Source organism: Diuraphis noxia, unplaced genomic scaffold (assembly GCF_037042655.1).
Source record: "Diuraphis noxia isolate RWA-SAM2 unplaced genomic scaffold, SU_Dnox_SAM2 contig0003, whole genome shotgun sequence".
In the NCBI taxonomy this organism is placed as follows: domain Eukaryota; kingdom Metazoa; phylum Arthropoda; class Insecta; order Hemiptera; family Aphididae; genus Diuraphis; species Diuraphis noxia.
The window spans coordinates 68,074,472-68,091,291 of NW_028301713.1; the positions used below are offsets into that span (position 1 = coordinate 68,074,472).

General features: G+C 27.9%; 2 protein-coding genes across 5 annotated transcripts; one reads left to right on the forward strand and one right to left on the reverse strand.

The window, feature by feature from the left end:
* Window positions 1-757: 757 nt before the first annotated feature.
* scny (ubiquitin specific peptidase 36) lies at window positions 758-10,466 on the reverse strand. Of its 2 annotated transcripts, XM_015519769.2 has the most exons (17): window positions 10,212-10,466; window positions 7,579-8,043; window positions 7,418-7,493; window positions 7,069-7,179; window positions 6,885-6,999; window positions 6,749-6,816; window positions 6,452-6,677; window positions 6,114-6,354; window positions 5,880-6,045; window positions 5,690-5,822; window positions 4,945-5,574; window positions 4,756-4,830; window positions 4,521-4,574; window positions 4,324-4,430; window positions 2,823-2,938; window positions 2,454-2,671; window positions 758-1,406 (listed from the first exon to the last, which is right to left on the reverse strand). In XM_015519769.2, exons 2-17 carry the CDS (start codon window positions 8,002-8,004, stop codon window positions 1,400-1,402), a joined length of 2,769 nt encoding a protein of 922 aa, XP_015375255.2. In that variant the 5' UTR covers window positions 8,005-8,043; window positions 10,212-10,466; the 3' UTR covers window positions 758-1,399. The 2 variants fall into 2 exon arrangements, with proteins under 2 accessions (XP_015375255.2, XP_015375249.2); XM_015519763.2 differs by having other exon boundaries at window positions 758-2,671.
* Window positions 10,467-14,690: 4,224 nt separating this feature from the next.
* Window positions 14,691-16,707, forward strand: HINT1 (histidine triad nucleotide binding protein 1). 3 transcript variants are annotated; one of them, XM_015519529.2, is made up of 4 exons: window positions 14,691-14,846; window positions 15,191-15,305; window positions 16,011-16,115; window positions 16,414-16,707. In XM_015519529.2, the coding sequence occupies exons 2-4, from the start codon at window positions 15,198-15,200 to the stop codon at window positions 16,576-16,578; spliced, it is 378 nt and encodes a 125-aa protein (XP_015375015.1). In that variant the 5' UTR covers window positions 14,691-14,846; window positions 15,191-15,197; the 3' UTR covers window positions 16,579-16,707. The 3 variants fall into 3 exon arrangements, with proteins under 3 accessions (XP_015375015.1, XP_015375022.1, XP_015375008.1); XM_015519536.2 differs by having other exon boundaries at window positions 14,715-14,843; XM_015519522.2 differs by lacking the exon at window positions 14,691-14,846 and having other exon boundaries at window positions 14,919-15,305.
* The last annotated feature ends 113 nt before the right edge of the window (window positions 16,708-16,820 follow it).

Here is a 16,820-nt window from a genome sequence, read left to right on the forward strand (position 1 = left end):
TCTTGTATACCTACGTAAAATCGCAAACTTTGGAAGGCTATAACTTCCAAAATAATGGTTTCCGCAAATTTTTTTTTGCACCATCGTTCTCAACTCGTTAACATACGTATTACTTGATAAAAAAAAAAATCAAAAAACATGATGGGTAGTTAAAGTGAATTTATGCCTTAAATTTTGTTTACAAATAACATAATTAAATTGTTTACTCATAATACCTATTATTGACAATATAATTAGTGTATTAAACATAAGAGCACAATATCTTTTTTTCTTATGGTACCGAGGAATGGAGAAGGAACTAGGTTGCCAATACATCTGCTACGACCCAAACAATATTATCTGGCTCTACACGATTCTATACACCACTTGTTTGCTTTTGTGGTTTAATTTCAATATCTAATATGAAGTGGGAACACCAAAATGAATTTAATAAGTGAATAACTAAGAAAAATTATACACATTTTCTTTTAGGAATCTTATAAATTCATAAAATCTTAGTAATATACTAATTTACCTACCTATAGAACACCTATTATTTTTAATAATTAAATGAAAAAAAATAGTAAAATTTTTGTTGATTTGTCCTGCATAAAACAGTTTTTGCTATGTTGTACTTTGTAACAACAAGACAGACAACATAAGTGGGTGCAGCATCCTCTTAACCATTCTAATATCCTATTATAATATAATATTCACATATATTAAAATATAATACCATATAATCACCATAGTTATCAAGGCATAAAAATATTTCAAATACAATATTATGTAATTCTTTATTTTTTTTTCAATTCATACTTCACATTCAATCGTACATTAGTCATCTTACAATATTTGTCTAGCTAAATATACATTAAAAAATTTTTTTTAAGGATTACAATTCAATTTTTACAATAGGTACACAATACATAAACATTTATTTACATATAACTTATATTCAAGTTTACAATGCGTATAGAATAACAGTACCAAGGTGTTTTATCTTTAAAATCACTACATTACAAATTATAATGCATCAATAAAATGCCATTAATATATTTATGTATAAATGTATATATTATAAGTATTATATAGATAAATATAAATGGATTTTGAGATTGTAAGTGAAAATTTTTGTGTTTAAGATTTTAACAATGTAATATTGTATACACATAGTATTTTCCATAAATTTAATTACAGTTTATATACAAGAAAATTCATAATTTTTACTATTCAGAGGTTAAAAACAAAATATTTACTTCGTTAATGACCTATTGAATGTAGACATAAATGTATATATAAAAATGGTATTAAACATAACAACAACAACAACACTGTAGTCTGGATGTTCTGAAGTTAGGAACCGACCGTGAAAATCGGAGTACAAACATTGTTATTACAACAGGCACTTCAGTAGAGCCTATAAACTTAGAAATTTAAAAAAAATTACAAGTAGTCATACTAACAACGCGTGCACAGAATTTTATTTAACGAATCACGAGGCGATAATTGAATGTTAAGTGGGGACTACTTGAATATTTAAATCATTGCTAACATTTTCTGCATCCAAATACACTTAAAAACTCATTTTTATTATCTAAACTTTAACAGGGAAAATGGACAATATTTTTATAGGTAATAACTAATCTAAATCCCATCCCACCCTACATAAATACATCATTTATTAAGTAAACAAATTTTATAAAAATAATTATCATTATAATACAAAAAAAAATATCTAAGTTATTTGCTCTTTTATTAAAAATTAAATTGAACAAAATGACGAGTCATAAAATAAAACCAATAATCTTAAAAAAAATTATATATATTTTGTTTAAATTTACATTTAAATAGTGAAAATAAAAAGAGTTCTTTGTTTTATTATTTAATAATTTAAGGAAAATTAAAAATGGAAAACTTCATAAACAAAATATATAACTTAAATAAAAAGTAAGAGATAAATAGAGTAATACATTCATTGAATAAAAACAAATGATTTAAGTTTTTCTTAGTATTAAAAATTGAATTGCTATAAATAACTATTTATTTAGTAAGAAATAATGAAATTATAATGTAGCCTAAATTTAATTTTGAGACAGTTTTGCAAAAATTATTTATCCAGTATTTACAACAGCTTTCAATAATATATTATTAATAATGTGGTATTATAAAAACAAAACTAACAAAAGCTTTGCTTGATGATAAATTGTCAAAAATTAAAATACAATGCTAAAATTGTCGGACTAGAATATTCTATTCAGCCGAACTGAAATCAAAGCAGTTGGCGTTGGAATTTCTAATTAACATTAATTTATTAAGTTTATCGGTTTTTTTTTTAATTTCATCGAACTAATTACATAAACAATTTTATTTTAACCTAGTATATTATTATAATTTACAACATTTTACAAAATGTTTTTGATACACAAAATATCTAACGTTGTTTATGCCAATGGCGACGGTTATTATTATACCTGGGTTTCTTATATCCTCCGCCACCATTTCCACTACTGCCATTATGACGATATCCATTGTTATATTGTCTGTAATTTTTGGTTCGATTCATCCAAGTGATTTTACTTCGTCCCATTTTACCATTAAATTGATTTAATTGATTATGTAACATTTGTAAGGCATTGGAACCATTTTCTTTTGAGTGGTGATTCTTATTATCAAATTTCTTCTTTTTTACCTATACAAATGTATTTACTATTATTAACACAATCTGTGTTTAAAAATTAAAATGTTAAGTAACAAATGTGATTGATATTTTACCATCAATGATATAAATGTATTTATTAAATTTATTTATTTAGTTTTAAAAATGATTTAAATATACTCACTACTCCTCTATCAAAATCTTCATTGTATTCATCATCAAACGAACGTTTAACTCCATTAATTTTATCTTGTTCAGCCTCTCGGTCTACATAGCTTTTTTCACCATTCCAGGTTTTAACTAAAAATCACAATAATAATAATAATACAATATTAATAAATATAATAGTTCTAAGTACTTAGGTTTCTGAAAAATAATTACCATTGTTCATAAAAAACATTATTTAATTATTACATTTTTAAATAGGAAAATTTCAGAAGTTATTTTGAGGCATGGAAATGTTATTGAAAATCAAAGTCGAATAAGAATTTTTAATCAATAATCATGAAATTTTGAAGATGAAATTCAGTATTACGACTTAACTTTAACCAATACTATTTAAATAGATTTCAATATTATATATTCTGATTAAAGAGTTCCGTAGTCAAAAGTAAAATCTCATAACCATAAACATCTATATTGTAATTTTATCACATTAGGAAATCAAGCATTAAAGTGTTTATATTTAAATGGACCTTCCCATGACTAATATGTATTGAATGACAGTATTTCCACAGAGAAAATTCCGTACCACCTGAGGTAGGCAATCATTGAGTACACCAAGTTTCTTAAAAAAAGATCAGTAAGGTCAACTTGAAGATAAACATTTAGTATGCATTTAAATTTCACTGCTTAAACTAGTTCAAACTGTTCATAAGTACACACTTGATAAAGTAAGGTTCAGCCCCAAATCCTAAAACTCCAAATTATTTTATGTTTTAAGGAACATGGAACAAACTAATATTTCTCAAACTTAAGTATATTTAAAAATTTAGCCAACAGTGAAAAACTAAATTAGAAGCTGAAATATTATACAAACACCTATGGTAATAATCATTCTAATTTAATAGACACAATAGAAATATTCTAGATGATCATGAAAAAATAAGAATTAAGAAAATGGAAACTGTACGTGTTTGAGACAGTAATTAAAATATTATATAATTATGGATATTAATAGGATGTCATAATCTCATGAGTTGTATTTGAATTACAAATATACACTACCATAAATTCATAAAAAAGGTACTTTAAAAAATAAAATAAATTAGGTTAGGTTAAACTAGTTAAGACTTCTCTGGCATATTTTCCTATGAGTTAAGTATTTATTGTCAACAAAAAATGTTAGCGATAACATTTTAACAACGATAAAAACGTGTCTGCTCAGACAATTAATTAAGATGTATAAGAATTGAATAACATAAGACCCTTCCAATAAAATAACACAACTTGGATAAATATAGAATTAGAATATCATAAAAGTGGTAAAAAAAATAAAATAAGTCTTTGCATTGTTATTTAGTACAATTTAATGACACATTTGGAACTGAATCAACAAAACCAAACTATTGTGTTATTCCAGTGGAAATATAGCAATACTATACTCAATAATCTGTCACAAATATGGCTTTAGTTCAGATAAGTAATGGGTATTAACAATTAAGAATAGCATTATGAATATTTACCATCTCCGCCAAAACCCAAATGTGTTCTTGACTTCATGCTATCTTTAAAATTATTGCCATTTGATTTACTATTGCCATTAGTTTGAAAGTCGTTGGTAAACTTGGGCCTAAAATATGTATTTATGAATTAATTAGTATCACAAATAAAATCAATAATTTATAATTAGCAAAATTAATATGTAATAAACATAAATTACCAGTTCTTTGTCCCATTTGAATGTTTATGGTTATTCCCATTAGATAACTTACTCCTAAAATTCAAAAAAATAAATATATGTAATTGGTTTATTAAAAAAAAAAAATGAGGAACTATGCACACTAAACAACCAGGCTCAGAAATCAGGAAGGAAAAAAATCAAGAATATAACAGAACAACCCTTTAATAATACAATTTTATGTTCATCAAACATTAAATTGATATTAAAAACTTACCAAAGTTTATCATCAAGGGATTCATTTCCATTTAAAAATTTTCCATTTGTTTTGTTATCAGTTGGTGATTTATTTCTGTAACATTTAAGGTATATAATATAATATATACTGAATGTATGTGTTGTTATGTTATAAATATAATATTAAATTAAGCTAAAATAAATCCAAGTTATTTAAATAAATACCAACCCATTATTATAATTGTGATCAAGTCGGACTTTCGGCTTATTAACATCCAATTCCAAAATTCCATTTTCACGTCGGCGATTTTTTTTTTCAGGATCTTTTCCTTCAGATAAATGAGATACCACCTTAGGAGTATTTACAACGTTATCATCTTTTGGAATTCGAACTAAACATTTTTTGATGGGTTCAGGTTCAGGTTTTACTTCTAATGGTTCTTCATCTTTAGGCTTCAATACTAAACATTTTTTTGCTGGTAGAATTTCTTTCTCCTGTTCATTGATAGGAGAATCATCATTTGGTGGTTTCAATACCAGACATTTTTTAGGCGGTGTTTCTGTAGCAATTTCACTAGGATCTTCTTTTGGTCTCATAACTAAAGGCTTTTTATCAGGAACTCTTTGGTCTGTTGAGTGTTTGGCTTTTCCTAATATTATGGGGGAAGAGCCATTATCTTCACCAGATAATGAACTATTATCATCATCACTACCATCTTTATCAGAATCAATATAAGGTACTAAACTATTATACATTAAAGATGGTTTGATTCCATTAGTCGAAGTTTCTATTGTTTTACTATTTGAATTCCAAGAGTTCTCAGTTAGTGATTTATCTTTTTGTTGTCCTTGTTTTAACCTTAAATTAAAAAGTAACATTTTAGTTAATTATTAGTATTTAGAATAAAACTCTGTTATCAATTAATGACAGTATGTAATGTATAAAATATAATATTAAGATACCCATAACTTACATTTTAATATTTGAATCCCATTTATCATATATTTGACTTTTTTTGTCTTTAATAATATTTTTTTTAATATTGTTTAAACCATTCAATGGTTTTGTTACACCGTTTAGAGGTTTTGTAACTCCATTGATTTTATCTAAATAAAAATAAATATTATAATATAAAATGCATGAAAAAAAATTATAAAACTTACTTGAAAAAAAACCATTTATGGATGGTTTACAAGTTGAAGTAGATGTTACAGTCGATGTCTTATTTTCTATATTTGTGTTATTCACGTTTCCCGAAGGTTCCAATTCATAAAATATTATATAGGAATCATTACTTGTTGAATAATTTTTGAAATTTGTTTGATAAACCTGTTTGATAAAATCAATAGTGAATAAATAAATAAATGTTACAAAAATATTATAATTAAAATACATACATTTGAATCGTTGAAATAGTAATACGATCCAGAGGGTGTTAGACCAAGAGCTGTGTAGTGACCACTATTTAAACTTGAACCGTAATGAATTACCATGGATACAAGATGGTATTTTAATGGTCGAGCATCATTTTTAAACTTATGATGATCAAATTGATAATTCGATAAATCTAATCGTTCATTTATTTGAATGGCTTTACTATTCTTATTTCCACTAAATCCACCCATACCAACACTATACCTGCAATATTATTGTAAGAATTTATCATTATTTTCTATTTAATTCACTGACAGAAAAATAATAATACACACAAAATATAATTCAAACAATAATTCACCTTTTCAACTGAATACATAATACATTTGGTGCTCTTTCAATAGAGAATTTTTTATCAGCAGAAACTTGTCGTCGACATCTTTCACAAACATATGATTCATCTAAAGGTTCTTTTTCAAAATAGTTGTCTAAAGCATCATTAACATTATCAGACTGCCTGATATCGAGTATGAGATCTTGGAAATGTTGAAACGTAGTTGATATGTGTCCACATTTACCACACGTTACTTGACATAAATTATATATTTTATATTAATGTTTAATTTAATTGTTTACAGTACGTTTATAATAAATATACCTTCAGTGCGGATATAACCACCAAAAATTTGGTTAATAGGTGTAGTTTCTTTAGAATAATTGTCTAGACTATATAAAAAAAATAAAATGCAATATTGAATTTAAATTAATATTTAAAATATGATATAGGTACATACGATTTAGCAGCATGTCCTAAAACAGACAAATAGCACCTTTCCATACTTTCGATAAGGTAACGAAGGAACTCGTGAGCATCCTCTTGCCGATATGTTGACAAATGTTTACATATTACTAACAAATAAAAATAAAATCATTTTATTAGTTCAAACTTAATTTTAATTATCAGATAAATATACATACAAGATAGGCGATTAGTTATGATTGATGCTTTGAAACTAGAACCAGTGTGTTTTTGAGATAGTGCAAATGTATTACAGACCATACATACAATACAATCTTTTTGAAATCCAGCTAAAAATATATTAAAAAATATTCTTTTATAGAAACTTGTTTTCAAGTGTAAATGATTATATCATACATGTCCATTTAAAACTAGGCCTACACTGTGAATATTATAAAAAAAATTAGTATATACCTAATATAATATTGATACAAACATACATAATATATAACAAATATTAATTTTACGCAACACATATTTTATTTTTTGAGTGTTATTTTTAATCATACAAATTAAATTTATATTTACTTTTTTGTTGACAAGTTTTTTGATGTTGTTCATCATTCATTAGCCAATTTGTAAATGCAGGAATATGAAATAGTGCCTAATAAACACATTTATAAAATTAAAATTAAATAAAATACATATATTATATATATTAACATAAAAAAGTTAACTAAAACACATACTTGTAATGTAGAATTGATGTAACATATTACACCAGGATTATCTAATCCAGAACCAACTGGCATTTTTTTATCTTGCCATCCTAGTTGTACACGTTCAGGAGGATATAACACTACTTTAGGTTTAGGTAAATGGGATATTTTATTAGTATCCCCACCATTCAGCCTTTCATTTTTTTTAATTATATCTTTTTTACTACAACCATTTTGTAGTAACATGATACAATTGTTTTTCATTTGAGATAACATTGAAGGTTTATGGTCTAACATTTCAAATTCTATATTTTTATCTAAAATTCTACTTGATGCTATGTATAAATAACTAGAACGGTCATCTGCCACAGAAGAATGGTGAGTCCGTCGATCAGTAACTTTGTTAGAAAGAGACTGAAATAAAGCAGAACCTATTTGATTGCTTGCGGCTGGCATTATTATGATTCCAACTCATCATATGGGTAACTTAATTATCTGAAAAACAAAATAGTTTATTCAATTTTTTATTTTAAACATCATCTTTTAAAAGGTGATAATGTAAAATACTATTGTTATACATTTACAATTTTATTATATAGGTAAGAATTATAAATAATAATAACAATATCAAAATATACAATGGTGCAATGTATAAATAACCTATCACAGTGAAACTTCTGTACAAATTAAAAATATCATCACGAGAATAATCAAAAATGAGATAGTGAAATGTAGATACTATCAGAAATAATATATTATTAGATAAGTAGGTACCTATATCAATGTATTAATGAAAGATAATTAATGTAGACAATTATACCTGAATACATTTACCCGAGCATTTACCTATCAATATTTAAGTACCAAATAAAATTTTAAAATATAAATATGAATTGGGTATAAGAAGCCCTAAAAGAATATTTTACAGCAAAATAATAATGAAATTTTAGACAAATATAGGTACTTTCTTCGCTACAAAGTGAACTCACAATCCAGGTACCTAGGTATTTTGTTTAAGCTCAACATTTTTTTTTGATTTGAATTATTCAATCTATACGAATTACGTACAATAAGCGTAAATGATATAAAAGTAAATACAGACATTAAAAATTTGAATTGGAGAAACTGCCCCCCTGCGACACTCCTAAGGACAAAATATACATTTGTAGGGAATCAGTTCTTTAAACTAACCTAATATAAAAGACATGACATTTTTACTAAAAAAAAAAAAATGTTACAACACAGAAAGAAATGAAATAGAATAATATTATAAGATCCATGAGTTTGGGATGATTAAATCTCATCATTGACTAATTGTAAAGTTTGATACTTAAACGATGATTTGATTATTCTTGAAAATTTAATTTTATGTAAATATTAAATAGTAAATAATAAATTCCTCCTCGTGTCATAAAATAATTTGCTTTAACCAAATAAATTGATTTAAAAGATAAAAAATTCAATTAGAATATTTGTTTATGTATTTAGTACCTATATGGTTATTTTCTTTTTTATAGCTAATTGTAAACATTTCACTTAAGTTCTGTAAAATCCTATTTAATTTCAATATTAAATAACAATAATATTATAGACTAGACACCTAACTTAGAACAGATAAACTTAATACCTAATATGTATATATATTATTATTATTGTTCAATTTTACAGATGCATACAACTAACTCAAACAGGCTTTGTTTAAGAAGATATGATGTCATGTGTTGTCTCCGTCTTACAATTGCGTAACATTGCAAAAACTGTTTAATGCGGGATAGAGCCATTCGTCTGTATTCTAAATAGAAACACCAAAAGGTTAACACAATATAGCAGATAATATTTTCTGTGTCATAGCGTTTTTATTTGTTTGATATCTTTAATCAGAAAAAAGTTATAATACTTTTAAAAATAATTTGATATTTTTAAGTTTTTCAAACTTCAATAACTTTTAACATATTGGTCTAATCGAAAAATAAAAACACTGTGACACAGTTAAAATTCTCCTTTTATCATGGTGAAAATTTGGTTTCTTAGTTATAACTGTAGACTTCTGGGTCCTTTCCCGTGCGAAACAAACAGTTTTTGGTATGTTACGCACTCGTAAGACGGAGACAACACATGCGGGTATCACGTCCTCTTAACAAACAAATATTTGGGAATCCATGATATCAAATCATCATTCATCAATGATGTCACGTATCTATCGACTTTAGATTCAAATATCGAGTTCACACGATAGTACGATACATTTACTGCTTGTCTTCCATACACACTCGCCCGTGACATTGCATTATCGAAGGTTCACATATTATAATCTGTCCTAGCCCCAGGCGCTATCACACATGGTGGTCGCGAATTACAAAGGTTAATATATTTTAGTTAAGCACTTAGTTTCGCGTTTTTAAGAAAACCTCCCCAATCACACTCAATAAAGCGAGCACGAGAATTTTGGCGGAAACCGGCCGGGCGGCCATATCGTATGTACACGCGCGCTCGAGCGCTCCCGCTCTCCCGGTCCGCTGACGGATGACGGTGACCACCGACACGCTTATTTTTTGTCAATCTTACACGCCTAACCGATAACCAGCCAACACTACCTCGACCAAGGGAACTTAATAATATTGTGCGACTGAACGACACGACGATGATATTATAATTATACTCACGTCGAATCCGGGGCAGCAGCAATGGCGTGCAGTCGCGTAATCGGGTACACGTTACTAAAGTTACTAATAATAATATTTGTTATTATTAATATTATAGTATTATAACTACAGAATACACACACACGTGATAAGGTAAAAATAAAAGTAAAAAATAATTAAAAAATAAAAATAACTATAACACCGAGGAACGTAGAATTCACTTGACTTTTTCGACTGCAAAATTAGTTACACAGTTACACTACCGAAACGACTAACCTGTAAACTTGGCCTTAGGAGCCGCCTGTGAGTGTTGTCCGATACCCCGATTGCAGGCAACCAATCAACGTCAGGCTCATCACAAATATCATGGCGTAGAAAACAAAAGTAACCCGTTCGAATCGAAATGCCGCTCAGTTATTACTTAATACTTATAATACAACTTATAAGGTCAATTGTCAATATCATAAATCATTATATTAAATTAATATAAACCACCACTATCGCATTTCATCCACATTTTATTTCAATCTACCGATATTTTCCCATATTTACATCAATTTTCTAGAAGCATGAACGTCCGTGATGGATTTAGTGCGGACCACGGACTGTCGGTCGGTTCTTCCATGGATTAATGTTAGTCGATCACGGAATGGTGGGGATTTTCGTGGGCCGCTATAGTGACTATCAGGATTTTAGAATTGGACAATGATAGACAATGGACATTCTAATTCTAATGTCTAATGCAGTGGTTCTCAATCGATGTGCCGCGGCACAATATACTGTACCGAGAGATCGATTATATATGTGTGCCGCGAGAAGTTTATGATATTTGTTACTATGCTGGTAAAAATATTGAAAATAGTAATTTATTTCATTACATGTGTGTTGAGTGTGCCGCGAAAATTTGTGCATTAAACCATATTTTATAAAAATGATAACGGATAAATGAATTTGTATATGTATATGTTCTACTGTAATATATATTTAAACACTATTAGTGCAGGCTGCAACCAAAATTACATCCAAAATCGTGATATGAGTATATGAAATAACAAACAACAGACACACAGTTAAATATTAACTAATTAGTTTTAACACGAAGATCGGCCCACCATGCAGGAACTTTGACGGTATCCCGGGGGGCCAATCTGCCATTAATTACAAACAGTATATAATAATGACTGAAACTTCATTATTTATCAATCAATTATTGAAATTTATACCTGCAATTATTGCCAACAATGTCTGCGGTGTCTATCATGCACTCCACGTGTCTTACTGATTACATCGCCAATCATTAGCTAGACTAATAGCCGATAATCGTTATTTCCAAAATTTACAGTGATTTTATAACCATAAATTAGCAATTCCAATAAATATTACGATTAAAACGAAAATGTTGTTGACGTTATTGCTTAAAGTAATTTATTTTATTGTAACGTTTATATAACTTTATTTAATATAAATTCCGTTTTCAAAATTGATCGAACATTTTTTTTTCACTATGGTTACCTATCCCATATTCCAACACCTGATATCTAAGTATCTAACACTAACATTTGTTATTACCCACTATTTATATATTATAATATATTAAAAATATATTAATTTTATTTTAGTCGAAGTAATGCTTCGATTTTCAAATGCAGTATCTTTTCCGGGGAGAAAGAAGAAATTAATCTAGTTGGTACATTCAGGAGGTCAAAATTTAAAATTTACAGTAGTTCTTAAAAGGGTTTGGAAAAACAAAAAAAAAAAACCGAAGGAAAAAAGTGAATTTTTACGCAAAATCGGTTTTCAACAAAATCAATTCTGGTATTTGGCGTAACACCATGTCAAAAATGACTATAAATATATAACGTATTCACTAAATGTTTATATTAGCATTTTCAAACGTACAATAAGTATATAGAGCCTCCAACGAAACTCTAAATTGAAAATTTATAGTGTTGCTTCAGCAGTAAATCAGACCACCCTATCTAACCTAACCCACGGCAATGTGCCAAAGCTATACTCTGCGCCACGAGACCTAACATGTAGTTGCCACTGGAGCACTAAACAATTAATATAAGCACGATATGCCCAAGTTAAATATAATTTCGTTTAATTCATCACTTTCAGAACACCAAAAATGCTTCACTCTTTAGCTTCAATAGTGGTGTCTGGAAAAAAAATTGTATTTAATGGAAACCTACAAAAAACTTGCAAATTGTTGTGTATTTATTTATTTATTAATTAATTAGTTTACGGAATAAAAATTCCTTATTTAGTACAGCACACAAAAATAATACAATAATTTAACATAACTAACATTTACAAGGGGCGATGGCCCAAAAAAAAAAAAAAACAGCAAAATTACAGGTACAATAAATATCTATAAATTATAATAATTAGGACACAACTAAAATTATATACATGATATAACAAAATAATAAAAAGATACAACAAGGTCAACAACACTAAATTAAGGTGAACAAGCAAAGGTAGGGTCATCGTTACCCAAACGCATCATGTGGTCAATTGATTTGTTTTTACCGTAATTGGTGCAATGGAAAGGTACTTTAAAAGGAGCTCGAGATCTTGTGGAACGATGTGGAACTTTAAAGTTTACTTGTGCGAGCAGTGAAGGGACATTTATAGAACCATCGATTAACTTTCCCAAAAATCCTAAGTTAGCTTTAACGTGCCAGTCTGCTAAGGATGTAAGGTTAAGTGCGTACAATACTGGAGCATAGACACGAGGAGGATGCACAATATTTAGCATGTATGCTGCGGACAATAAAAAACGCCTCTGAACTCGCTCTAAGTGGTAAGAATCAATTACCACAAATGGGTCCCAGAGCACAGATGCATATACTCTAGTAAGCTTCGGACTAAAGAGCAATAGACAGTCTTGAGAGATCCAGACAGTTTGAACTCTTTCATGGTGCGCATTATGAAGCCAAGTGACTTGAGGGCTTTATATAGGTATTCATAAAAATATTAACGTCCATACCTATAAATTATAAAGTTATAACTTAAAAGGTTTGAGAATCGAACTCGAGGTTCCTTATACTTATTAATAATTTTTACATTTAAATTTAAAACTCAGCATACAACATACTGTGTGATGTACTGATGTGGTGCATAGGTATTTATAATGAATTATTTTTTTTCGATTATATTGACGAAATTGGATACTGTAATACCACATACCACTAACCAGTTATACCTAGTTTATTAATTGTATTGTATAATAACTTATATAAGCTATTGTATCTTAAAGTATAAACACTCAAACAAGTAATAACAATCATATTTTAAATTATACATCGATTTATTCTCAGACTCAACATCACTTTGAAATTAATAGATATATATGAACCAGTAAACCATGAACTTCTTAGTAGTTTGGTCGCAAGATAAATTAAATTTTATCTTTTCTGTAGTTTGCCAATCCGATAAAAAGATATTTATCTCATTTCTTAGTAGATCTTGGTTTGGCGCCTACGACCTACCAGACTCTAATTAGTAATTAGTATTCAAGGTTATTCTTACTATATACTTACTTAAAGTATCAAATAACCTTATTTTCTGGTACTTGTCCTATTATATTATGAACTTTTAGGTTTTTTTCAATTGCCATATTATCATCGTAGAACGGTTTATTGGTTCTAGCATCGATAAATACAATTTTAATAATAATTATACAATTATAATTAAGACAGTTGACACGATTTAAGAGGACGCTACACAACCTTTTGTTGTCTCTGTTTTATAAATGCATAATATTGCAAATTTACGCTCAGCATATCACGTTTAACTCTGTTAGTTTACAAATTAGAGTAAAACGACTTATTATGAAACTTGATGTTGACAACATTATTTGTATTTGTATGTGGGTTGTTTACGATAGTTCAATTTTGCAGCAAGTTATACGAATATAAAAAGGCGTAAATTATAAATACTCATGACTCACTTAAAAACTAAGTTATCGTAAAAAACCCACATACAAACAAAGATAAAGATGGTCACCGTCAAGTTAGTAGGTGGATTTACTTAAATTTTTCAACTAATGGGATTAAACGTGATCTGCTAAGTGTAAATTTGATATATTACGCACTTGTAAGACAACAAATCTAATGGGTGTAGCGTACAGCAGATGGTTACTCAACGCAGTATAGGATTTTTGTCTCCAAAATGATGCCCACTGTGTATCCCCAAAAATCAGTTGTTCATCATTGGAAGAATCACAGCTAAATCTAGATGCACTATATTACAGCTATTTAGCTATGATATTCTATGGTTATAAGTTATAGAAGTGTTATAACTTATAAGTTATAAGTTATAACACTTGTAAATATTTTATGGAAATGAAAATAAATAGTAATATATTATTATATATAATAATATGGTTCATGAACAATGAACATATAATAAACCTCATAAACATTATTTAACTATATTAATTTCCGCTTGAGCGCTAGTAGAAATTCTCGCAGACGGTAATCAAGGATAAACGCCGGCAATGGACATCAAGTAGACAGTGTTGTAGTCATCTGCACTCATCAACAATAATGCCGCTGCCGTATTGAGTAACCACTAACCAGTGTCCAATGTCCAGTAGCCTGCGCAGCGCCAGCTGTATATATTAATATATTATTATCTAATATCGTGGTACTATTTTTTTTTTTAATAAAATACTATTGTTCTATGATACTAGATAGTGTAATATTTTTCATATTATGATCTAAAGAGTTTCCAATAATTTGGCAACAACGCACATCATATTGCCATATTGGAAACTTTTCTGTTTAATTTTGATAAGGATTTTTTCACCCATAATTTTATTTATCATTTAATATTTTAAATTTTAAGAGCATTAATAGCTCTCATGACTAGCCAATGTTCGCTCTCAGTCGAAAATTACTGCACTTTGTATCTTTAGTACAAATAAGCAATATATCTAAGTGTAGTTATCGAACAAGTAGTTATAATTTTACAACATTTTCTGGTCCTAGATTCAAAATGTCAGAGGTGGAAAAATCTGCAATCGCTACTCCTGGCGGTGATACAATTTTTGGTAAAATTGTTAGGAAGGAAATACCATGTAATTTCATATACGAAGACGATCTTGTAAGTGTAACTAGTGAAGTAGTAATATTATGTTATTAATATGATAAATTAATAAGATTAACTGTGTATCAGTGTATCTACATCACTGTATTTATAGCTATTTACTACTTATGTTTTTAGTACTTATCTACAGGTTACTATTGGCAATGAAAACAACTCTGTTAGTAGCTTAAAAAGAAATATTTTTTAAAAAGTATTGTCAATAAAAAAGTTGTCCTTCATTTATTATTTGGTAAATGAAAATTTCTTTTTTTATATAGTTTTTCACAACATAATACTTTTTTGCTTTTGTGAATAGTTTCCGTGATAAACCATTAAAGAATAAGTCTTGCAAGCAATCAAATATCTTATGTAATAATCGTGGAATTTTTTGTTTGGACATAAAACGTTTTCCCCCATTTCAAAAAAGTGCATATTTTTCTAACACTTTAATTTGAAATTCTCTGCAATTGCTTATCTATTATAAAATTCAAATACAAAAGATTTAACTAAGTTTCCTAATAATATAATATTTAAAATGACAAAACATTAATTTCATTTATTATACTTGTTATTCAATTTATTCAAATAATTATTACAATACAACCACAACTTATAGACAAAAATCCATTTAAAAATTTAGAGGGCTATGATTATTATTGTGAACTAAAGCCATGAGAAGCTTTGTCCCCTTCACCCCTTTAATAATTTTTCTTTTTTTATTAGTGTGTTGCATTTCATGACATCAATGCTCAAGCACCTGTTCATTTTTTGGTAATACCGAAGAAACCAATTGAAATGTTATCTGCTGCTGACAGCTCTGATGAAACGGTATTTAACTTGGATAATTAAAACATATATTATTACCATTATACTCATAGGCGAAACTAGAAAATTATATTAGGACATGGCAAAATGAAAAATATGAAAAAAAATTTTAATTATAAAATAAGTTTTTAGTTAAATTTTATTATATCAGTATATTATCCTTTAAGTATTAAGTCAGGCCATGTCCTTAGTGGCCTGATCCGTAGTTTCGCCTATGATAATACTTTATCCCCTTAAAAATTTCTAAAATGTACCTTCAGAAATATATTAAAATAATAATAAAAGATATTTTTGATTTCAGTTACTTGGTCACTTAATGTTGGTAGCAAGCAAAGTAGCAAAAGAACAAGGATTGAATGATGGTTTTCGTTTGGTAGTTAATAATGGAAAGGATGGGGCTCAATCAGTTTATCATTTACATTTGCATGTTCTTGGTGGTCGCCAACTAGGATGGCCACCTGGCTAATTGTTGTTAATGTTAATGTTCAATTTAATATTTATCTAATATGATAAAATATATTAGAATTTAACTGGGTCAATTAAAATTATTTTGTTGCATTTGTCTTGATATAATAAATGATAAATATTTGAAAAATAGGTTATTACATAATATAAACAAATATATCCAAATTCAATTTTACGCAAATACTCAATTTTTTAACATAAATGTGTTTTTGAGCTGGATACATGAAAAAAATATAATAGCAA

What these genes read in the sequence shown, in the direction of transcription:
- scny (XM_015519763.2), bottom strand. Translation starts at nt 8,004, where the DNA reads ATGCCAGCCGCAAGCAATCAAATAGGTTCTGCTTTATTTCAGTCTCTT. An exon ending in ACTATTTCAACGATTCAAAT is followed by an intron (nt 6,046 to 6,113) that starts GTATGTATTTTA and finishes TTTATCAAACAG; the next exon opens with GTTTATCAAACAAATTTCAA. An exon ending in CATAAATGGTTTTTTTTCAA is followed by an intron (nt 5,823 to 5,879) that starts GTAAGTTTTATA and finishes ATTTTTATTTAG; the next exon opens with ATAAAATCAATGGAGTTACA.
- HINT1 (XM_015519522.2), top strand. Translation starts at nt 15,075, where the DNA reads ATGTTCGCTCTCAGTCGAAAATTACTGCACTTTGTATCTTTAGTACAA. An exon ending in TCATATACGAAGACGATCTT is followed by an intron (nt 15,306 to 16,010) that starts GTAAGTGTAACT and finishes TTTTTTTATTAG; the next exon opens with TGTGTTGCATTTCATGACAT. An exon ending in CTGACAGCTCTGATGAAACG is followed by an intron (nt 16,116 to 16,413) that starts GTATTTAACTTG and finishes TTTTGATTTCAG; the next exon opens with TTACTTGGTCACTTAATGTT.